The sequence below is a fragment of the Poromitra crassiceps genome (genome assembly GCF_964638095.1).
Source record: "Poromitra crassiceps genome assembly, chromosome: 2".
NCBI classification, from domain to species: Eukaryota; Metazoa; Chordata; class Actinopteri; order Beryciformes; family Melamphaidae; genus Poromitra; species Poromitra crassiceps.
The window spans coordinates 38,744,776-38,768,715 of record NC_139624.1 but is presented as its reverse complement, the minus strand read 5'-3'; the positions used below and the strand labels follow the sequence as shown (position 1 = coordinate 38,768,715).

Below are 23,940 nucleotides of genomic sequence, written 5' to 3'. Positions count from 1 at the left end.
AATTTATGCTTAGAATAGTGCAGACGGTGAGCGACTTTAAACTGGATCAGCTGGTGTCTGCTATTAACTGAGCACAGTTGTACCACAGACAGCCTCCTTTCCCATATAATGTCAGATAAATCAATACCAAGTTCCATCTGCCACGCTTCTCTAATCCTCTCAGTAGAGGCTGTGTTGCCGTTGTCAAACAAACATACAAATCTAGAGATGAGATGCTTGGAGTGAGGAGGGCTCAGTAAAACGTAGAAAAAAGCATGCGCGTTTGGGAGCGCTTCAAAGGCATTAATCTTGGATCGAACATAATCTCTGATTTGCAGGTATCTGAGCCAGTGCGTGCCAGGCAACTCAAACTTCCTCTTTAGATGATCAAAGGATGCAAATTGACCATCTATATTAGATCTCTGATGGAGACCAGCCCCTTCTCACTCCAGGCATGGAAGGTTCTGTCTGACCATAAAGGTAAAAAAGAGTGATCAAGCCAAATTGGTGTGTGGACAGAAACATCTGGTAGACTGAAAACACTCCTAACTTGGTTTAGAATTCTGATGGAGTTTTTCACAACGAAACTTAAATTTGATCAGCGACATCATTATTGACCAAAATCATCTTATGATATCACTGATGATGTCATATGCACTGATGATGTCATAGGCATTGTGACATTGTCAGTGGGACAAACAATTTAACAGACAGACAGACAGACAGATATTTCCCATGTGCTCACTTTATATAAGGATGCTTGAAATAAGTCTATGGTTAACAAAGGTTAATGAATCAGCGAACTTTGTGTTCAGCAAGATAATCTTCACAAATAAGGACCACTTTTGTGATTTTCGAAGCGTATGCGTTTTTTAAACACGATTTTCAGAAAAGGCTTCAAAAGTTATAAAAGTGGTCCTCATTTGTGAAGATGATCCTTTTTTTTACAGGCACGAAAGACAACACATAACAGACACTACAACAATATGACAACACAATACATCCTCACACGAACAAAAGGCAAAAAAAAAGAAATAAAATGACTAAAAATATACAAAAAAGCACAGAAGATTGAAGATGAAGATTACTGTTGTAGAATGGAATATGTATCAATATCATCATTCTTCATCCCGCATTAACCAGAGCATTTCAAGCCAATATGAAATTGTGACCAAAATAATAATTGAAGCCAGGAGTCCACGGAAGTTTGTCTGACATAAAGTATTAGCCATTACATAATCCCTGTAAACATCAGAGTTACAGGGAGACTGCAACATTTCAAATATACATGATAAAGAGTTACAGAGTTACAGTAAAGATTTAACATTTGCACATAGCTCTTATGCAGATAGAGAGGGGAGGGGAGACTTGGAGCACAAGGCACACATGTTTTGTCTAAGAGCTGCAGCAGAGGCTGGAGCCGAGCAAGGTGTGACATGACCGTGTTACTGTAGGCAGAGGGTGAAATCTGCTTTAACCTATGTGTGTGCGCTTTATGACTAATAACTAATACCAATAACTATTTGTATCTGTTATAGCTTATTGATTATGAAATTAAATCAATGGAACTTACATTTTATATATCACTTATTGAACAGAAAGGTTGCTGTGTCATAAACTTTTGTTAACCACAGATCGTATTTCATGCATTTAACCGAAATTCCCATACAAAAATCCCATTGACTTTTACACGTAAGAAGCAGGAAGTGCAGGGACTTCTGGATAGGTTCCAGTCCCCCCTTGACCATGACAGTGAATAAGGGAGGAAAGACAATGAATGAATGAATGAATGAGTTTTGATGGTTAATTCATAGTAATTTGAAATGAATAAAGAAGCAATATAAGCTCTTCATTCTCCATCCCCTCGTGCTAGATCCAATCTTTCTGACTTACACCCACTTCTAACCTCCATCCCACAACTTCCTGCCACACACACACACACACACACACACACACACACACACACACACACACACACACACACACACACACACACACACACACACACACACACACACACACACACACACACACACACACACACACACACACACACACACACACACACACAAGTTTTTGAAAATAGACATGGGTCATTGAAAGTGCTCCCCCCTGCATAGAGAATTACGAGCAGGCTGCCTCTGTCAAATTTGGTTCCCCCTTCAGCTCTCAATAAGTGAAAACAAAATATTTTCTAACAAGCGTTGCAGTCAGTGGATTTCTGTCATTTGTAATTGCAACTAACAACACAGTACAGTTGAGAAGTGTTCACACATTCAAGCCTCTCACTTTTTAATTGTCTGTGAGCTTCTGTTAGTTTTCATTATAAAAATTCAGTAACAGTAACAGTCTTAAACTATGCCATGTTGGGTCCTTGAATTTGGGGAATTGGGCCTTGAGAGTCCTTGAATTTGCTGTTGAAGAAGGTGTGGGAACCCTGACACACACACACACACACACACACACACACACACAAAACACAACACGTTAGGAAGGTTTCTGTCATCTGTTTCAGCACTAATTGGCATCATGTAATGGTTTGTGTGCAGGCTGAACTCAACTGAACACGCCCTCTTTGCGCTCTGCAGGTGGTGGACGAAAAGCTGATGTTCGTCAAGGTGCACATGCCATGGGATGTCCTGTGCACCTATGCCGAGGTCCTGCACATCAAGCTTCCCATCCAGCCAAACGACCTGTCATCCCGCCCCTCCCCCTGGCGCTTCCTCTCCTTCATCACCAAGTACTTCTACCCCAGTGAGGACCTGATCACCGACGAGACAGAGTTCTTCACTGCGCCTTTCGAGAAAGCCCGTCTGGAGTATTTCTACATCAAGGACCAGGATGTCTTCTTCACTCCGTCCATGAGGAGCAGGATGGCAAGTCCCTTAAACTGAATGTTACAAATTGAATTATCCAACTTCAAGGCCTTAAAGGGTTTTTCACTACAGCTTAACTCATTGAGTGCCAGCCACTTTTGGAGAACGGACTCAGTGCCAGAGTTTCAGAGCGTTTTCAGTGTTTTCTCGAGGCCCACAGAATATTGTGTGATATTACTATGTAAACACCGAACACGCACAAAGAACGATGAGACTCTTCTATCATCTGCAAAAAAAAGTTTATTGATACCATTTTCCGTTCTTTAGTTATGAGCCGGAGAAGATAGGCTGTTTTGAGCAAAAAGACAGGTTTCAAATTATAAGCTGAGCTATTCAGCCTTTTGTGAAATAAAGCATTTCAAGCACATTCACTGACTCTAGCTAATATTTTCTGATGTAGTGACGTGGTGTAGTTGTGTGGTGCCTGCGTGCCCCACCCCCCTCTCCCCCCCCTCAGCTGCAAACTCCTCCCCACACTAACACACAGCCAACACGCACCCAGTCTATTTTCGGAGCGCTTCCTTTTTGTGCGCCGGGCGGCTCCCAGCGCGACACGGAAATGCCAAACCGGACTGCAGGGAAAGGTTTGGCCCTTCGGCGTCGGCTGCTGCCTTTCTGGCGGGTAATCGTGTGGAGAAACTGGCCCCTATCGTTGCATCGGCGTTGTTTCTAGGCCGAGCGCCTGGCGCAGCGCAAATCAGTGGGCGTGGACCAGCGCACTTGATATCGTCGTGCTGGCGCTAAACGCAGCCTAAAGCATTACAACCACGCCTTTTAAGCGTAAAATTATACACCGTCATGCTCATTGGATAAGTGCAATAAACGAATCGCACGCTTGCCTTTTTAGCTCCAATTCCAGTGGTCCCGCAAAACCTGACGAAAGCCAAGCGCTCTGCCCCCCCCCCCCCTCCCTTCATCCAGTCTGTCTGTCTCCATTATAGGCTATTATTCCATATTATTATGCTTCTCAAACCAATCTAACTGCAGTTTAAATACTGCAAGCATGTAAATACGCTACACTATAGCAAGATCAAAGTGAAAAGAATGTTCTAAAGGCATCAGCTAGAAAAATATAGCCTATCCCTATATGATGAGATTAATTTTATATTGGTGAAAGTTTGTCCAGAACGATATCGTTTTCTCTCCCCTGCTGCAGGTAGAATGATGCACATAAATATACCCTACATTATGTAAAGTCATTGCATAAATGTGTTTTTATTGTAAAACTAAATGTGAAGTAGGGCCAAGTTATTGGAGCGGACATCACAGTATAGCACATGACAGTAGAAAGCGTTCCGCAGCGCGTTCCCCTGTCACTTATCTAAATCACGTTAAATCGACAAGAGATATATATAGGCCCAGGAGGACATATATGTTTCACATAGGGTGGTGTATTCATTTCGATGTTTCATTTGGTCCAATATTGAAATGTGTACAATTGCAGGTTGTGTTACCATTACACATTAATTTAGATCGACCTTTTATATCTATTTCGCCTCATTTGGTTGCTATTTAGTAGCGAAATGGAGAAGCACAATGCATGCTGGGACAGGCCAGACAACTTACAACTTATTTTTCCTATATGGGAAGTGTGTTGTGCCTGTCTAAGCGAGGGAGTCAGAGAGAGAGAGAGAAGGGTGACAGAGAAGAGGCAGAAGAGCACTGGCGCACTGAATAGGCCTGGTTTCAGAGAGAGACAGAGAAGGGTGACAGGGGAGAGGCAGAAGAGCACTGGCGCACTGAATAGGCCTGGTTTTCAAAGGCGCAAAGCGCTAAATTTACGCCAGGTGCGAAGATATCAGTACGCCGAGATTTAAGGCCGACACGCCCACTTTGGCCCATTCTGGGACTGCGCCACGCCCATTCGGCCTAAAGCGCATTTGGCAGCGTAAAGCCATATTGATATCGTCCCAAAACAGGCGCAAGGCACGTTTTTTTGCAGTTAAGGCCCGTTTTAGCGCCGAAGGCCTGTGGGAGAATAGGGCCCACTATATGCAGACAGACAGACAGAGGCAGAGGAGCTCAGTTGTGGGCGCGGATTGACTGTGTTCGCAGCCAATGTCAGCTGCAGACAGAGCAATCTATATGGCTCTGGCTGCAGCATGCATCGGTTTCTCTTTGATCACGGCTTTTTCCTGCTGTTTTCCGGACCTTTCTGTAATCTGGAGAGCACTCTCACCACCTAATGAGTCCGTAAAATAGGTTATACACCTTCAATAGCTCCCATATTTGTACAGGAGATGCCTGAGGCTTTGATCCACGTCCCACCGTCAAAAAACGCAATTGACGAACATACTCGTCCTTGGCACTCTACGTTACTAAACGAAATGACGAACATACTCGTCCATGGCACTCAATGAGTTAATGTGTCACTATTTCCTTAGTGCACTACTTTTCTAGTGTGAAATCTCCCTGGTGGTGCAGACATACAGTATACTGGAGGATAAAATTGGACTGAGAGAGAATAGAGAGTGCTGGTGGCTGTGGTGTGTGAAGGCAATTGTTGAAGGTGGTGTTTGATTTGCGGTCATTGCATGATAAAGCAAGTATAGATCCTGTACAGGCCCACGGCGCGTGTGTGGAATACCACTAACTGTGGCAGAAAATGGATAGAATTACTCACGGATAGATTTCTGTCCACTGAGCTGTTTTGGAACATCAACATCGTGGAGAGGCAGAAAGACATCAGCCTAGCTTACTCAACACAACTCAACTCAACTCAAAGTTTATTTATAAAGCACATTTAAAAACAAGCGAAGTTGACCAAAGTGCTGTACAGGTCAATAAAAAGGCACACACAATAAATGCAATGCAGCACATAAAAACATACCATAGTATACAACACATTACCACAATATACAACCCCATTGCTGTGTATTGGTGTAGAAAAAGTAGGGCTTCTGTCTGGGGGTCAGGGTGAATTTTCCCCATAGTGAGAATAAACTCCCGAGAGTTGTGATATAAAACCCAGTTCGTCTGCTTCCAGAAACTCCGGCCCAACCAGATGGTATGGGTGTATAACGCTCATTAATCCTCTCAATGCGATTCTCCATGGATGCGCGCTGTGGGGAAAAAGAAGAAGTCAACTAGACAGTAGGAAACCCAAGTGACTGTTGAGCACTATTCAGGCGAAAGTTTAAAAAGTCTGACTTGCATGACAGTTTGGTGTGCCACTCTCTGGTGAAGACTACAGCATGGCTGAAACACTTTTTACATTTGTGCCTGAAGAGCTCCTTTTTCAAATTAGCCTTATATTTATTTGAATTTAAATTGAACCTGCAGGAAACTGTAGTCACCCTGACAGTGAATTCCTTTTTATTTCAGCTTGACAGTAGTCGTGTTTCCATTACCATCAGAAATGCGCAAAATCTAAATATCGCAATAGAAAGTGGGTAATGGAAACACGTAAATTTAGAAAAACCTCCCAAATATCGCAAAAAGTTTTTGCGCTCTCATGAGGTGGTTTTTCAGACGTGTCGATATAGCAGTTTATCGCAAAAGTGTAATGGAAACACACTTTTCCGCATTTGCACGTCATGTGACCCATTCTCCTTTGGAAAAGGAGCGGAAAATGAAAGGAAAATGAGGGAGAAAGGGTTTGATAAGCCGTGGCAAAACCTCCGCAGCAACCTAGCAGAAAGACGAGTGTTGTGCAAAAGCGGAGCTGGGGAAAATAGATCATGTTTAATGACAGAAACGGTCCATGGTGACAGGCTGCCTGTCTGTGTGCGCGCAGTTGTAGGCTACCTTTTTTCCTCTGCCTCTCGCGCTCACTGCATTCACCGCAGCCAGCAACATGTTCTTTTGAATTGATAATCAGGCTCGTTTATATGCGTTGTAACTTCATGTTGTGATTTGCATTGACCATTGGTTAGATTTGAGCATGCAGGGGACGGGATTTGGGGCAGATCCCCGTGCGTAATCACTGTGGCAGCTGCTGCAACGGGGAATTGCGTTCAGGTGTGTGCGCCGTCACTCAAACTCAACTTCAATGGAAATGCCTACAAGTCGCAATTGTACATTGTCGAAGTTGTAGAAATATCGCAATTATTTTGCGAAAAACTGTAATGGAAACACAGCTAATGACTGAACATTGTTGTCCTTAGAATTTGTCATTATGAGTTTTTGCTCAGTTAAGGATTTTGTCTGTACGCCTTCTGCGGGTGCACTATGACAATTGAATGTCTAACAAAAAATGTATATATTATAATTGTTTGATAACATGAAGTATAAAACTGGTTTTGTAGTATGTAGATGACCATGGCAAAATGTGTTTCTTCTTGTTCTAGGCTTATTACATCCTTAGCCGAGCCCCCTATGAAGTGCGAGAGGACATAAAGAAGTTTGGCATCAACAAGTTACTGGATGGTGGAGTGTATAAAGCTGCCTATCCTCTGCATGATGTGAGTGAGGCTGGTTACTACACTTTATGAGTTACCTGCCTATAAGTAAAGGTTAATGCACGACGAGGTGTCCATTATCAGAAATTAATGGACGACGCGGAGGCGTGAACCGTCCGAGGAGAAAGCCGAGGACGGTTGCTTCCACGAAGGCCATTCAATTCTGATAATGGACACCTCGAAGTGCATTAACCCGCTTATACCATGGTCACTTGCCAAAGAAACAAAACAAGCATTTTGCAATCAAAATCTAGTTTTCATAACCTTGAATATGAGTTGGGAACCGGCGAGACAAAATAGTCCCCTCGGCTGCTCAAGATTAGTCTATCATTTGATAAAATGGCCGCTTAGTGCCTGCACCCTGCCTGCACCTTGCAGAATTTCTAGACCATAAACTAACTAATAATTTGGCCAATTGTATGTAACATACCAAATAAATCAAACGGGAATGTCTAAGAATGCAACTGGCTCTTAAACTCGCATTCCAGGGAAATGACGTTAGTGTCTGCGGGTCTTTAAGATGTAAAAGGCACGTGCCACACTCGCTCGGAGTAGACTGAAAACCATCTGAATCTTTTTATGTTGGAGTCCAGGTATGTTTTTTATAAGGACGTCTCTCAGTGTGTTGCTGTTAACTGCCCATTTCGTTGTTTTCTTTTTGTTGATCTCGTCTTTTTCCTCTTTGACTTGATTTGTGTCAGTGATAGAGGCAGCACGCGCACTTGTAAAGCGCCTGGCTGGCTTTCTGCAAAGTTGTAAACAGAGCTGGTTTGACAGCTAACAGCTGAGAACCTGGCTTCTGTCAGCTGACAACATCAGCAGATCTCCGAAAATTACAGATTTCTAAATAGCTGTTATTTTAATAAACTGAGCACTCAGGGATAATCTAAATAGTTACTTTGACCGACTCCATTTTCTTCTAAATTGATAAAAGTGCCATATTAACCCTTAACGGTGGTATAGAGCTCAAAGGGCTCTGTCATGATCCTGGTGCATTGATATGAACAATGAACAGACCAGACTGGAACTACTTAGCTTGGTGTACATTATCACTGTACATTATCACAAATGAATGGACACCCTGCAGCCAATCAGAATTGAGTATTCACCCAGACCATGGTATAAGCCTTGATATAGTTCCATGTTAAACCCCTCGCCGAATGTGCCGAGGGGTGCACCGCGGTCGGCAAGCCTGCCGCCGCAGCCTGCGTGCAGCTCCTCGAAAATGTGACTCAACGCAGCTGACGTGAACAGCGCGAGTATAATATACTGTAACTAGGCATCGCACGCTCGATTCCTATGCTCGGCCGCTACCTCGCTAGTATATGCACTACATTCTCTCCTTGGGCTAACTTCTAGTCATTTAAATCCTAGTGAAATCACACAATTTACTAATTTTGCTGGGGACTCCCATGCGACCCTCGTCAAGCTGACGTTGGAGTATATAGGACCAGCTGCCGCCGGCAAGGCTCCAAGTTGAGGCAATCGCCGAAGTATATTTCCAGCTTTAGTCATTATGCATGTACCAGTATTTCACCCAGATTACCTGAAAAGCAGAAAAGCTTCTGAAAGAGCATCCATTCTAGACAATGTGATACTAAATCTTTGGGATTTTCTCGTGAGTGGACTTTCAAACCTAAAGTGTTATGTAGCAAAAGTATTTATTTGTGTCTTTGTTATATTGTTACAATTATAATACAATTACAATACAATGATGCAGTATGTTATAATATTAGGTTATATTCTGCTCTGCGGAAGAGGACATAGAGCCAGCAGTGCATATCTTTCCTGCAATTTGGATATGGCACTTATACATATTGTGATTTTGATCATCTTAGCCTATAATGCCTAAAATATATAAAATGTAAAGATACTGCACAGTTCCCTATCTGAGGTGTTTTGTGTTTCTACAACTCAGTGCAAATTCAATGCCAGGTCCAAAGAAGACGGTTGCCCCAGTGAGAGATTCCTACTCTATGAGGAATGGGCTCACCCCAAAAGCTTCTACAAAATGCAACCGCTTGACCTCATAAGGTAAACCAACCTTTTCTTTTCTGTTCAGAGAGGCATAAAATAGTCAAGTCTGCACATTAGGAGCCCCCTTTGTGAACCTTTCATTGACAGTATTTCAGTTTACTGTGAATCGATCCATATCCACATCAAATAGGATCTGGATCCAGCACAGCGCCTTACCATGATATGTATAGCTATCAGTTTCAACGATTCTCAAAAGTCCCATTATCTCTTATCTGTTGTCTAAGTTTCCATTTCTTTCTTGTTTTTTCTTTCTTTCTTTCTTTCTTTCTTTCTTTCTTTCTTTCTTTCTTTCTTTCTTTCTTTCTTTCTTTCTTTCTCTCTTTCTTTTTTCTTTCTTTCTTTCTTTCTTTCTTTCTTTCTTTCTTTCTCTCTTTCTTTCTTTCTTTCTTTCTTTCTCTCTTTCTTTTTTCTTTCTTTCTTTCTCTCTTTCTTTTTTCTTTCTTTCTTTCTTTCTTTCTTTCTTTCTTTCTTTCTTTCTTTCTTTCTTTCTTTCTCTCTTTCTTTCTTTCTTTCTTTCTTTCTTTCTCTCTTTCTTTTTTCTTTCTTTCTTTCTTTCTTTCTTTCTTTCTTTCTTTCTTTCTTTCTTTCTCTCTTTCTTTCTTTCTTTCTTTCTTTCTTTCTTTCTCTCTTTCTTTTTTCTTTCTTTCTTTCTTTCTTTCTTTCTTTCTTTCTCTCTTTCTTTCTTTCTTTCTTTCTTTCTTTCTTTCTTTCTCTCTTTCTTTTTTCTTTCTTTCTTTCTTTCTTTCTTTCTTTCTTTCTCTCTTTCTTTTTTCTTTCTTTCTTTCTTTCTTTCTTTCTTTCTTTCTCTCTTTCTTTCTTTCTTTCTTTCTTTCTTTCTCTCTTTCTTTTTTCTTTCTTTCTTTCTTTCTTTCTTTCTTTCTTTCTTTCTTTTTTCTTTCTTTCTTTCTTTCTTTCTTTCTTTCTTTCTTTCTTTCTTTCTTTCGTTCTTCGTTCTTTTTATTTTTTTCATTTTATTAGATTACATAACATAGTGGCCGATGTCGCATTTGTGTAAATCAGAAATATGACTGCAGTGAACACTGAAGCATTTGTCATTTCAAACGATAAATTAAATTTGTACCCTTCCACAGGAAGTATTATGGGGAAAAGGTTGGCATTTACTTTGCCTGGCTGGGCTTCTACACAGCCATGCTTGCTGTCGCCGCCGTCGTGGGATTGGCTTGTTTCATTTATGGATACACAACTCAAGAAACAAGCACTTGGAGGTATTAGTCTTCTGTCTGCACTATTGATACTACTGCTGTTCCTTCATTTGATACAGCTCATAGTCTAACCTCTGACCTGTGTTAAATGACTGCAGCAAAGAGGTGTACAGCTCATAGTCTAACCTCTGTCCTGTGTTAAATGACTGCAGCAAAGAGGTGTACAGCTCATAGTCTAACCTCTGTCCTGTGTTAAATGACTGTGCAGCAAAGAGGTGTACAGCTCATAGTCTAACCTCTGTCCTGTGTTAAATGACTGTGCAGCAAAGAGGTGTACAGCTCATAGTCTAACCTCTGTCCTGTGTTAAATGACTGTGCAGCAAAGAGGTGTACAGCTCATAGTCTAACCTCTGTCCTGTGTTAAATGACTGTGCAGCAAAGAGGTGTACAGCTCATAGTCTAACCTCTGTCCTGTGTTAAATGACTGTGCAGCAAAGAGGTGGACTGCTCATTGTCTAACCTCTGTCCTGTGTTAAATGACTGCAGCAAAGAGGTGTACAGCTCATAGTCTAACCTCTGTCCTGTGTTAAATGACTGTGCAGCAAAGAGGTGTACAGCTCATAGTCTAACCTCTGTCCTGTGTTAACTGACTGCAGGAAAGAGGTGTACAGCTCATAGTCTAACCTCTGTCCTGTGTTAAATGACTGTGCAGCAAAGAGGTGGACTGCTCATTGTCTAACCTCTGTCCTGTGTTAAATGACTGCAGCAAAGAGGTGTACAGCTCATAGTCTAACCTCTGTCCTGTGTTAAATGACTGCAGGAAAGAGGTGTACAGCTCATAGTCTAACCTCTGTCCTGTGTTAAATGACTGCAGCAAAGAGGTGTATAGCTCATAGTCTAACCTCTGTCCTGTGTTAAATGACTGCAGGAAAGAGGTGTACAGCTCATAGTCTAACCTCTGTCCTGTGTTAAATGACTGCAGCAAAGAGGTGTACAGCTCATAGTCTAACCTCTGTCCTGTGTTAAATGACTGCAGCAAAGAGGTGTGTGACCCTGAGATTGGAGGAGCTATTGTGATGTGTCCACAGTGTGACAGGGAATGCACTTACTGGAGGCTAAACAGCACCTGTGAATCGGCCCAAGTGAGTAGTATTTTTAATTTCAGCTCAGAGTTGTGTTCTCATTTAAGCAAAAAACACAAAACAAAAACACCCCTTCCCCTCCAAAAACCCTGATATCTATTGCTCATTATATAAAGAATCGGGTGACTACAGATGATTACATTATCTAAAACATTACTTCTACTGTAGATAGTTATAACTTCATAAAAAAAAAAGTTTTACTTTCATGTCAAACAAATCAAACATTATGCCAGCCAGGGTATGATTAATATCTTTCAATTGGTGGATACCTCATTTGGGATTAAAAGTATCAAATTATTCTCTGGATTTGTACCACTGGTTTTATTCTTGGTCATCATGCAGAGTCAGAGGAGGGGGGGGGTATCTATATTGGTTGATTAGTTGAAGAGTTTCATTCCAAAAGTAGATATTCAACATGTACATGCATGCACTATTACAATATGATTGGCTGACATTGCAGCAAAAATCTATTCTAAATATAGAATATAATTTAAGTAATTAGTTATTTAAAAAAATAGTAACATAGTTGACAATGGAATCCCCTGTCTTTAATATTTAGCTGTGAATTCAAAGCAACAACCTTTCTTTCTCAATGGATCAATTGAATAATCTTTGTAAATGGAACTCAACGGGAGTTAAACTCAATACTGAATGCACCAGTAGGCTACATGATACAGTTACATCATTTAAATATTTAAATATGTATCGCTGTTGTGTTTGTCCAGAGGCACACAGCATCACTGCTTTGAATGCTTTTGGTTTTGAAGTGATTTGCATGAAGGTTGGGTTAGGAGGACACAACTGTGATGATCTAAATGCTTTTCTTTTTTCAGAAACTTTGCATATTTGATAACTTTGGAACCGTGGTGTTTGCTGTTTTTATGTCAATCTGGGGTAAGTTGTTCACAATTTAAACTCTCATGACATTGTTTCTAAATGTGGAGATATACAGTACATTAAAAGGGTAGTGAACCTTTTGTGGACCGACCGACCGACCGGTCGCAGCTAAAAATCATTCATCTGTCACCCTCAGCCACACATCCAGTGTTGCCAACTTGGCGGCTTTGTCGCTAGATTGAGCGACTTTACAGAACCCTTTGGCAACTGTATATTTCAAAAGCGATTAGTGACAAATATGTTGACTTTCTGACCATGGGACACAATGTTAGTGTTGAATCCCAAAGCATTTTCCAGTGAATTGGTACAGCTAATGTTGGTTTGCTCCACTTGCTTGTCATGGAGAGAGGTCTGACGATCACAGCGCTTTCCACACACAGTGTAGCCCCGCCCCCTGCTGTGAGTGTAGACTGTAGGTTATATTTTGATATGTAAATTAGCATATGACATCATCTGGCCACTTCTAGCAACATTTTGAGCAGCCAATAGCCAATTTCCTTGGAAACAAATTCGGCATCACTGCACACATGTAGCAATGGATGTCTGTTTCTTGAATAGAACAGAACAGAACAGAATTCTACTCTGAAAGCAGGTTTTCTTTGGCCTTACTTCAGGCACAATGAAAGACAAAAACAATAGACTTCAGTCTTCACACTACATCAGTGTTTAGGGAGAAACAGACTATAAGTATAAGGGATTCCCTTCACTTAGACTGCCTGTTTGCTTTCCATTTCCTGGCTTCAGTGACTGTGTTCCTGGAGTTTTGGAAGCGCTACCAGGCGGAGCTGGAGTATCAGTGGGACACAGAGGAGTTCCTGGAGCAGGAAGAGCCGGTCCGTCCAGAATATGAAGCCAAGTGTACCCACGACAGGATAAACCCCGTCACAGGGGTAAATCACTCACGCAGACCGTGATTACAGATTTGAGATGCTGCCAAAGCTTTGCCACTCCAATTTGTGTTTTATGATCATGACCAAAACACCTAAAAGACAAACTATGAAAATGTTTTGTAATATTTGAATATGCAGTCAAACAGGTTTTCTCAGTTGTCTTATATCATACAGTCAGTTTCAAGGCTTGCCATGTTATTCAGTATTTTATAGTATTTGTTTGTTGTTTAGGTGAATGAAAAAGTGCCATATTCAGCCTGTGGACGATGTATTCGGGTGTCCATAGGAATGGGGACAGTCTTGTTCTGGGTAATTCTGCTCTTGTACATTCAGCATTTTTGCCCTGTTTAAAACAACAAATGGATTACATCTTTATTTCAACTAGTTCCATAACTTCTGTTAACCCTGCAAGTCATGACAACAATACATCCATCACTTCATTTCCCTCTTCTTCTTTAGCTTCTGCTAATCGTGGCGTCGGTTGTGGCCATCATCGTGTACCGGCTGGCCGCGTTCTTCGCCTTCTCAGCCAAACTGCGAGCCCAGGACCTGAAGGAGCTGGAGCCTCTGAAGGAGTATGTGACGCCGCAGATGGCCACCTCTGTCACCGCCTCCATCATCAGCTTCATCATCATCATGATCCTCAACATCCTCTACGAGAAGGTCGCCATCTGGATCACCAATTTCGGTGAGCATCTTAATCCAAGTCTGTTTTGGTGACATTGGTGCAGAGCCAACAAGACAGTACAGGACAGAAAATACTTTTTGTCCCTTCCATGAATTAATCTAGAACGAGTGTTATTTGACTTTGAGGTCTAGCGCTGATAGTAAATCAAGACTATAAAAGGCATTATGTATTGAAAACTTAATTTGTCTTGCACTTATCATTTCTGACACGCAATAACAGAGCTTCCACGGACCAAGACGGATTATGAGAACAGTTTGACTCTGAAAATGTTTCTCTTTCAATTCGTCAACTACTACTCCTCCATTTTCTACATCGCCTTCTTCAAGGGAAAAGTTGTTGGCTATCCCGGACAGCCTGTTTATCTACTGGGAAAGTACCGGAACGAGGAGGTAAGGTTTGTCCATCGTGTTTGCTCTGTGTCCATGTCTAACAATCCCAGCCCAAAGCTTTAGTCTCCCCTGGTGGGCAGAAACAGCAGTGCACTCTCTTTCCAGTGACAATGTTTTTTGGTTATACGTTTTTTGTCTTTTATCACTCTTATCTGTCCATCTGTCTGTTTCTCACACTCACTTGCTCGTATATTTTTGACTGTTGCTCTGCGTCTTGTTTTTTTGCAGTGTGATCCTGGCGGTTGTCTGATTGAGTTGACAACTCAGCTCACCGTCATCATGGGGGGAAAAGCCATTTGGAATAACATCCAGGAGGTCTTGCTACCGTAAGCAGCCAGATGCTGAACCAGAGACTTTTCAGTATAGAGACGGTGCATTCCAGGCTCCGCCGATAGTAAGAAACGGTACTCTTCCGGTCTCCTAAATGGGCATGGTCATCAGCTTGTAATTATCTGTCTGTCAATGGTATGAAACTTCATTTGCTGACCAGTCTCCTAAGGGGGGCTGGCAGTGGCAAAACATACAGGAAGTGACTGAAAGTTAAACTGTCTCTATATTGAAAGGTCTCTGGTGGCTGAACCTCTTCAGTACATAACATGCAAGAAGGAACACATAAAAAGTACAAGTGACATCATGTTGTTGATATACTCTCGTCTCCTCCACAGGTGGGTGAAGAATTTGATTTTCCACTACTGCACGCGTGTGAGCTCAGAGAAGGTGATTCCTCGCTGGGAACAGGACTATGAGCTCCAGCCTGTGGGAAAACTAGGACTGTTTTATGAATATCTTGAGATGGGTAAGAGAAAAAAGTTTAAATTTAAAGGAAAACTTTGCCACTTTTCAACCGGCTTTGTATCATTACAGTGTCAGTAGTATACCGGTATTCAAATGAAGAATGTTTACCTTCCCTCCATGTTTCCTGCACCGAGAGCCCCCCGTTTGTCTGTCACAGAAACTCCGTCCCCATATGTATGGGTACATATGGGGTACCCCTGTATGGCTCGTTAAGGCTCTCGTTATTCCGTCTGCCCGTTGATGCAGCCAGGCACACAAAAATGAGTAAATCCAATCTGTAGCTTGAATAACAGCCATGTGAGCCGGCACAGCTTCAAAATCTGTGCTCTTCCTCGAACCAGTGACATCACAAACCCATGACATCACTGGATCAAGGAAGTAGTGCAGATCCTGAAGCCGTGCCCCAGAGAGAGAGTGCATAAAAAGTGTTGTTTTTCACACTATATCCCAATTTCAGATATATAGAGAGCTGGTTGAAAAGTGGCTATTTAAGCCTTACAATGATCAATCAATGATTCAGTTCAGTGGGTGAGACACTATGTACAGTTACAGTTAGTACTGTAAGTCGTAACTATTGTATGTGTGGGTGCCTATGTATGTTGTAATGTGTGCACACAAGCAGCATGTACATCTCTATGCACCAGTGTGTCTTTATTTCTACAGGCAAGTTTTGCTGCTCTATGTGTTGAGCATGTAGGAGCATGTATGTGGTTTTTCCGTCTGCCCCTCCCTCACATTCTTAGCTGCACACTTGACAGTCACACTCTGGTGTTTTGTACACCTGTATCTTGTCTCCTGCAGTGATCCAGTTTGGCTTTGTGACCCTGTTTGTGGCCTCCTTCCCTCTGGCCCCGGTCCTGGCACTGGTTAACAACCTATTTGAGATCCGTGTCGATGCTTGGAAAATCACCACTCAGTTTCGCCGCATGGTGCCGGAGAAGGCGCAGGACATCGGGGCCTGGCAGCCCATTCTCGGGGGCATCGCCATCTTGGCTGTGGCAACAAATGTAAGTCACTGCTCAGTAGTGATGCGCGGGTCACCCAGAACCCGCCGGGTCCCACGGGCTGGCCCGCCCCGCAGGCAGGCTGGGTTGGCAAATTATGAAAATATCACAGGTGTGGGCGGGGCAGGCTCAGAACGTGACAAAGCAACATTATTAAATAATTTAGAGCAGTGAAACACGCAGAGTAATAGACCCTTTTCATGAGGGCCATTTTGTGTCGAAAAGGCAGAATAAACACAGGTGTGAGCAAAACACTAATGAGGGTTTCCACATTCCAATCATGGAAGTTTGAAACCCTCATTAGTGTTTTGCTTTCACCTGTGTTAACCCTGCCTTTTCGACACAAAATGGCCCCCGTGAGAAGGGTCTATTAACGGTGAACTCTCTCTCACACACGTAGGTCTACACACAATCAGACAGACTCTTGCTGCACTCTCTATACTATAGCCTACATGGAGTAAAGAAACGCTTCAATGAGGTAGCCTATGTGCTCTCAAAACAAAAATTTTGGAAGGATTATTCGCTGTAATTATTATTTGAAGTGTCCATCTAATGCCACCGCAGATTTTCTGTTGTGGACTCGACTGTGATCTATTTGTCAACTTTACTGCAACTAGGCTACATGACCGGCTGCGAGCGCATGAGGTAATTAAAAAAAGCCGTATCTGCAAGCCGTCTACGCACCTGCTGCACACTACTACGCTTAATTAATTGAAGAAAGACCGACATGAAAGCAGCCGCGCAACTCATCCAGAGCAGTACAACTGTTGTCACGCACGGCAGCATGTGAGTGTCTGTGTGTGTGTGTGTGTGTGTGTGTGTGTGTGTGTGAGTGTGTGTGTGAGTGTGTGAGAGAGACAGAGTTATTAGCTACTTTGCACACCTTGGAAGCTCTGCTGTGCTCCTCCTGAGTCCGGAGACATATTACATTAAATTGGCCGTTGCGGGCTGCTGGGTTGGGCTGGGTTCAGAATTTTCAGATATTTTAACGGGCTGGCTCCAATGACGGGTTGGGTTGGGGCGGGCCTTAAAAAACCCTGACCCGCGCATCACTACTGCTCAGACTCCCACACCTGCATGTGATGCGATGTGATGTCTCGTCTCGTAGGAATCTCCCTTATTTACTTTGCTTTTGTTATTTCATTTCTTTGCTGTTATTTTATCTGTAAATCAACCATTTCTTTAAAGCACAATAAAAACAAAGACTATTATATTATTTATTACTATTAAAGATCATAATTACATTCAGTTTGTGAGAAATGTGCCTTGTGGTTGGTGCTGAGTTTCATGTCAGCAATATCAAAATGACAAACAGTACAAAGGACATGGAAGACCCCACTTAGTGTTCTGCTTGTATATAATAACAAATATTTGTTTTCTCAAAGCATTGTTGATTGGGGGCACGGTGGGTGGTAGCGCTGTTGCCTCACAGCACGATCCTGGGTTCGATTCCCGCCTGGGACGCTGTGGGCACAGAGGGCGTGTCCCCATTCCCATGTCCTCAGCGCCCACGGCCCAGGTGGGTAATCAAAAAGGGCCTTTCTGTGTGAAGTTTGCATGTTCTCCCTGTGCTCCCTTGGGGTTCCCTCCAGATAGAAACCCCCCGCCAAAAAAAAGCACTGTTGAGTGATCGTGATAGGAGCATTTAAATGTCAAATGCCACATCTCAAATTCCTGCTTTCTCAACAGGCCATGATAATTGCTTTTACATCAGACATGATCCCACGCTTGGTGTACTACTGGTCTTTCTCTGTGTATCCATATGGAGAGCACTCAGACCACACCATGGAGGGCTACATCAACAGCACCCTGTCTATATTCAACATTGATGACTTCACCAACCAGAGCAGGCCTCTGAACACGCCTTTCTGGTTCACAGACACCACCTACTGCAGGTACACAGCAGTTGACAAATTGATCCCAATATTATATGTTCATGCTGGATTACCGGGCTCTTTAATACTGGGATTTTGTACAGTTGATCCACCAGATCTTGAAAAAAGTAACACATATTCTTTCAAAATGATTGCTAGCACTTTTTTTGTGATCAAGTTTTTTTATTAAGATATTATTCAACACAACACAAAAGAAGAAAAACAAAAACCACACACACCTACGAATTCATATACATATACATATACACATACAAACATATCCCCCCTGCCCACAGGACCCCCCACCCGCAAAACCACAAGCCAGAGATGCACAATACAAAGTTAACGTGGTGACCTCAGTAGTCCCCACACACAGCTTCAATAAATGCAGTCCATGCTGTAATATTTTCTACTTTAACGCCATGCATACGATTGCTAGCACAATTAAAACAAATTTGAATACTATTTGAAGGAAAGTCTGCTTGACAAAATTATATCTTTTTATAGATTAGATGACACACATACCATGGTTCCGAATTCCAGAGATATTTAATCATAATGATATTTAGGTAATAATTTCTTCCAAATAGATGTATAGCTTTTTGGAAATTAACTATTAACTATTCCTGCAGTGGTTTGACAATTATGTTTCATTTGAGCAGAGTCAGCTACCCAGCTTCCATGCAAACTTTACCATCTTTACTTTGAATGGAAATTGCAAAAATGACCATAACTTCATCATCTGCAGATTGCCTTGAAAAGAAACAAACTCATATAGCAAAGTGGATAGATGATTTGTGTCAGCAACAGTTGGGTGGCTGGATGTTTTGGAGTTCTGAAGAAACCCCCCCCCCCCCCCCCTTACCCCCCCCAAGCTGATCTTTGGTGCCATTTAACAGCTGGTGTTTTTCTTTTGTAGATATCGAGATTTCCGGTATCCTCCTGGCCATAAGTATGAGTATGAGTACAGTATCTACTACTGGCATGTGATCGCTGCAAAGATGGCTTTTATAATTGTTGTAGAGGTGAGTGAGAGCATGACAAGCAATCTCTGTGACACTAAAAATGTGTGATGCTTCTCTTGATTTTCCACCACAAATCTAACAGTACAGTAGTGACCATTAAACTCTTACATCAGTATTAAGGGCAGTTTAGAGTCCAGCAATTTATTATAGCCCGACGGGCATCGCTGAACGTGACGACTTTTCCAGAATCGCTCGATGCTGATTTTGGACGCTGTCGCTCATAAAAAGTATAAACACCTAGGCGATAGGAGAACGCATCGCAGAGGCAGGATGTGTTGTGATATTTTCACATGGATTAATGCCGGACGGACAGACAGAGAAACTGCCAGTCAAGTCAGTCACTTATACCGTTTTGATTGCAACAAATTTACAAAACTGTCTATCTGCTTGTTAACATGCTGTGTGATTATCCATGCTAACGATGTGTTAGCTGTTACTTACCGTCTGTGTTGAGAATGTCCGCTTTCCAGGCATTTGCCTTTTTAACAGCATCTTTATAATCTGCCTGGTCATTAGCCCAAAGGCTCGGGAACCGTGTCATTGTGTTTATTAAGTTTTCCACAAATATGTGATCTTCTGCCATTGTTAATTCAACTAGCTAGCTAACTAGTGGCTTCAGAAATTGCGGTAGGAGAAAAAAGAATAAGGTGGTTGTCATGACAATGGAGCCAACAATGGGGTCAAAGTTGAATCCAGAGGAAGTCTTGATGATGGTCGCAACTTTCATCACAACGATGGCATATCACCCGTCGCTGGAAGTATAAACACTTGTCGTTATCACCAACGATGGAATGTGATCATGGTCGGTCGCAACGACCATAAATCACTGGACTCTAAACTGCCCTTTAGGGATGCATGATCATATCGGTATCAGCCGATGTTATAATTTTTTTATATATCGGTATGGTCCGAAGAGAAAAAATAACAGTAATGTTAATATTGGTTAATAACCAATAATAACATTTGGTACATATTGGTATCGGCCAAAGTTTTCATATTGAGAGGAAACAATGCTGTAAATCTATTATTTATGGGCTTTTCCATATATTTTGGAAATAAAGAAAGACATTACATTCAGAGTGTTTACATGTGTTTTTCAGTATGTACACAATTTGATTATTGTAGAAACTTGTTTTTATACAGATCATATTGGTATATATTGGTAAATATCGGTTATCGGCCATAACGGCAATGTTAAAAACGGTTATCAGTATTGGCCAAAGTTTTCATATCCTTGCATCCCTAATCAGTATATTATCTGAAAAATTGCAACAGGGCTAATAACTCATGTATGAAATAATTCCCATCGGCTTATTTTCTTATTAAAACACACTAATATGGGCGTCTTCTTCTTCCTCTCCTGACAGCACATTGTTTACTTTACCAAGTTCGTCCTGTCCTACGTGATCCCAGACGTCCCAATCGCTGTCAAAGAGCAGATCAAACGAGAGAGATACTTGACCCAGGTCATCCTCCATGAGACCAACCTCAAGCTGGTGACCAGACGTTTGAAACCAGTGGCTGACAAGATCCTCAAACACGCAGAGGAGAACACAATGAAAGAGGAGATTGATCTTGATTTCTGACAATAGTAAACTGGGCTCCTGTGCACACATGGAATGTACAAAGGAAGAGACCAGGTATTTCCAGGTCTTAGTGTTTGGTACATAAGTATCAAAAAAGCTATTTTTCACTCCGACTACACTTTTTTTTGTAGTACCGTATACTAACATCTTAACATGCTAATTTTCATATATACATAATCATCAGAATCAGAATCAGAAACACTTTATTGCCAAATGCATCACAAGGACACACAGGAATTAATTCTGGTGAATCAGCACACTCGACAAGATACAGATAAACATAGATGCGACAGTGAATACAAGACACTCAGGACATGAAGGAGCATAGTTGGTTACCACAACCATTAGTTTTGACTAAAAAGTGCAGCTATTCACTCATAAAAGCATTCATAAAAACAATAAAATCACTAGAAACTAAGATAAAAACTTTAATTATATTATATCATTGCTCAGCTGCTATGGGCATACAGCTAGTATCTACTAAGGAAAGGAATATCAGTCTGTAAGAGTTTGTGTGTGTGTGCGCATATCTCGAGAACTGTTCCTCCGATCTACTGTATTGCTGGGGACCCAAGGACGTGCAGTGTCAGATTTGGTGCAACTTGGACAATATTAGCGAACAGTGCTCTGTGCAGCAGTGGAGTGAATGGGCACTACACTAGTCATAGTAAAGTTTCCTCAGGGGACGGATGTCTGTCCTCTACTGTATCTGCTTGTTGATGCTCGGCGATGATAATCTCTGAACCTCTTCTCTGGATGCGTTTATTTAAAGCTTTCCAGGATTGCATGTGATTTTAGCATGGCTGGCCTGTAACCCTGGCAGTGTTAGCGTCACGCTCTGTCCGATGAGCTGTACGCTGTAGGATCAAAGCCATCAGTTAATGCTACTTGTTTTTGGAAAATGCCACTATCAAATACTAGTATTATAAATTGCCAACGATTTACACCTTTTGAATGCAATGTTATCATGATGATGTGCCTTTTTATGGGGGGGGGTTATCATTACTCTTACTATATTATAGTGTTCTGACAAGATCTCACACAATGTTACAATGGTCACAGCTATAGTTGGAATCAATCTTGGACTAAGGAGTAGCCTATGCCAGATGCGTACACTTGGAGTACACCAGATGCGTTGCGGCTGCGTTGCGGATCCAGCAAACCTGCCGTATCGACTCTCGCCCATGTTAATTGATGGCCGATAAATGCGGTACGGAAAAATTACGCACCTATTCTATTTTTGTCGGATCTTGCATACGTCTGACAGATTACATGAGTGTGGGTCTGTTCGCAGCCGTACCGCATCTGTTCCGGAGGCGGTGTACATTAACCCTTACCACTGTTTTAAATGTGCCTACAGACTGTGTGCCTTAAGCTCTTTACGTTTCATAAACACATTCTTTATTGTTGAGTGACAGAATGGGGAGGGTGGGTTACTTTTACTTTCAGTACAATCCATTTAGCAAGTGAATCTTCTTTACATTCAAAATGGGAAAACGTTTACCACTGTGTATAAGGACGTTTTGAAAATGAAGGTTCAGTGTTTCCTCTAGGATTTTTGTTTAGCAGCGGGGGCAAAGGGTTTAGTTGTACCTGGGTCGTGCGCGTCTCATACGCTGGCAGTTGGAGAATTGCACAGATTTACTTTTCTACAACAGTATGTGCTTTGCACCATTTATTTCTCTATAAAAGTAATGTTATTTAGTGTAATGTTTGTTTGTAGCGTCTGTAACTTTGTGCTGCTTTTCTTGGCCAAGTCCCCCCGAAACTAAATGTTATTTCAGTTAAGTAACATTACTCTCCCTGAACATTTGCATATCCATCTTAAGTTACACTACCAGGTACCAAGGTTTGACACACCATATTTTTCTTCATTTTTTACCATTTGGAATTGAAAAGACATAAAACAACAATAACACAAATTGAATTGTGCTGTGACCAAAAGAGTCAAACAAATCAAAGCTATCTTACATTTTAGATTTGTTAAAGTAGTCGCCCTGACTTCATGACAATTCATATTATTTTGGAAGCAGTGGGGGCTGGGGCACCGCTGCTGAATGTATATAGAGGAAACCTTTCATTTTTAAATGAAATGCAGCGCCACTTTATATTTTGAATTGACCCCAACCTTACATTATTCAGTGGCTTATTTAATGAGGCAAGCATCTCTTCCCCTCTCTCTCTGAAATTATTGCACAACATTTTGACTATATGTTTTATGGATACACAATACAGAAATGCAATCTGACCAACAGCCTACCACTGCTTTGTTATTGCCTCCCCATGTGATATAACTAAAGGTACTAACCAACATGTATGCAAAAACAACAGTATGATATAGCGTACTATAGCTATGTACTATAGCCTTTCAGCATTGTCTTTTGTGTTTTATACATTTGCTATTAAATTGTGTTTTATAAAAATGTAGCCTCTTGTTTCTGATAGAAAATCTGTATCAATCAAAACAAATGTCTTCATACCCAATGAAATCCAGTAGAAAGCATGAGAGCTGGATCATCCCACTGGGTTATTTTTCATCTCACATCTAATGGTTTCAGGCAATAGAGCAAGAAGCTTGTTTTTCCATCAATATGAATTGATAAAGACACACCTGTAAAATATTGACTATCTCGCATGGTTATTATCTCTGGTGCAGGTGCGTTGGAAAGTATCACTTGAGTCTTGAAGAGCCCGCACACTGCTCTTGCTCAGCATCACCCCTTTATTAAATAAACAACATTTCAACGGTCATTGACAAAGGTCCATTCATCAGGTCCATTGGACCGAAATGTTTGTTTAAAAGAAGGGTGATGCTGAGCAAGAGCAGTGTGCGGGATCTTCTTCAAGACTCAAACGACACTATTGCACTAAAAAGATCTGTCCACAGACAGACATAGCAAGCAAAACATTAATGAGGTTTTCCAACTTCCAATCCATTTAGGTGATCCAGTGCCGGGGCCCTCGTTAAGGTTTTGCTTGCACCTGTGTTACTTCCTGCCTTTTAGACACAAAATGGGGGAATTGGGTGTTAAGTGAAAAAGGCTAATAGGTGTGGATTGGGACGACAGGGGTCTATGAGAAAGGGAAACCACTGACTCTCCCTCCGCTGCTGAGGTCTCAAAGGAGGGGGTTGAAAATTGCCATATTTTAAAGATCTAATCCTTGACAAATGTAACTATAATCTGATTACACACT

At 41.7% G+C, this 23,940-nt stretch overlaps 1 protein-coding gene across 1 annotated transcript in view; it reads left to right on the top strand.

Annotated features, from left to right (window-relative positions):
• The window catches only part of ano6 (anoctamin 6), a 44,136-nt gene extending 20,974 nt beyond the window's left edge, over nt 1–23,162 (top strand). Inside the window, exons 5-20 of the mRNA XM_083657453.1 lie at nt 2,568–2,855; nt 7,145–7,258; nt 9,174–9,289; nt 10,384–10,518; nt 11,492–11,597; nt 12,431–12,491; nt 13,239–13,384; nt 13,616–13,693; nt 13,844–14,072; nt 14,292–14,461; nt 14,690–14,787; nt 15,127–15,257; nt 16,058–16,263; nt 17,950–18,155; nt 19,054–19,159; nt 20,527–23,162. Coding sequence (XP_083513579.1) covers nt 2,568–2,855; nt 7,145–7,258; nt 9,174–9,289; nt 10,384–10,518; nt 11,492–11,597; nt 12,431–12,491; nt 13,239–13,384; nt 13,616–13,693; nt 13,844–14,072; nt 14,292–14,461; nt 14,690–14,787; nt 15,127–15,257; nt 16,058–16,263; nt 17,950–18,155; nt 19,054–19,159; nt 20,527–20,745 — 2,409 coding nt within the window. The 3' untranslated portion in view covers nt 20,746–23,162. The remainder of the gene's footprint in view (nt 1–2,567; nt 2,856–7,144; nt 7,259–9,173; nt 9,290–10,383; nt 10,519–11,491; nt 11,598–12,430; nt 12,492–13,238; nt 13,385–13,615; nt 13,694–13,843; nt 14,073–14,291; nt 14,462–14,689; nt 14,788–15,126; nt 15,258–16,057; nt 16,264–17,949; nt 18,156–19,053; nt 19,160–20,526) is intronic.
• The last annotated feature ends 778 nt before the right edge of the window (nt 23,163–23,940 follow it).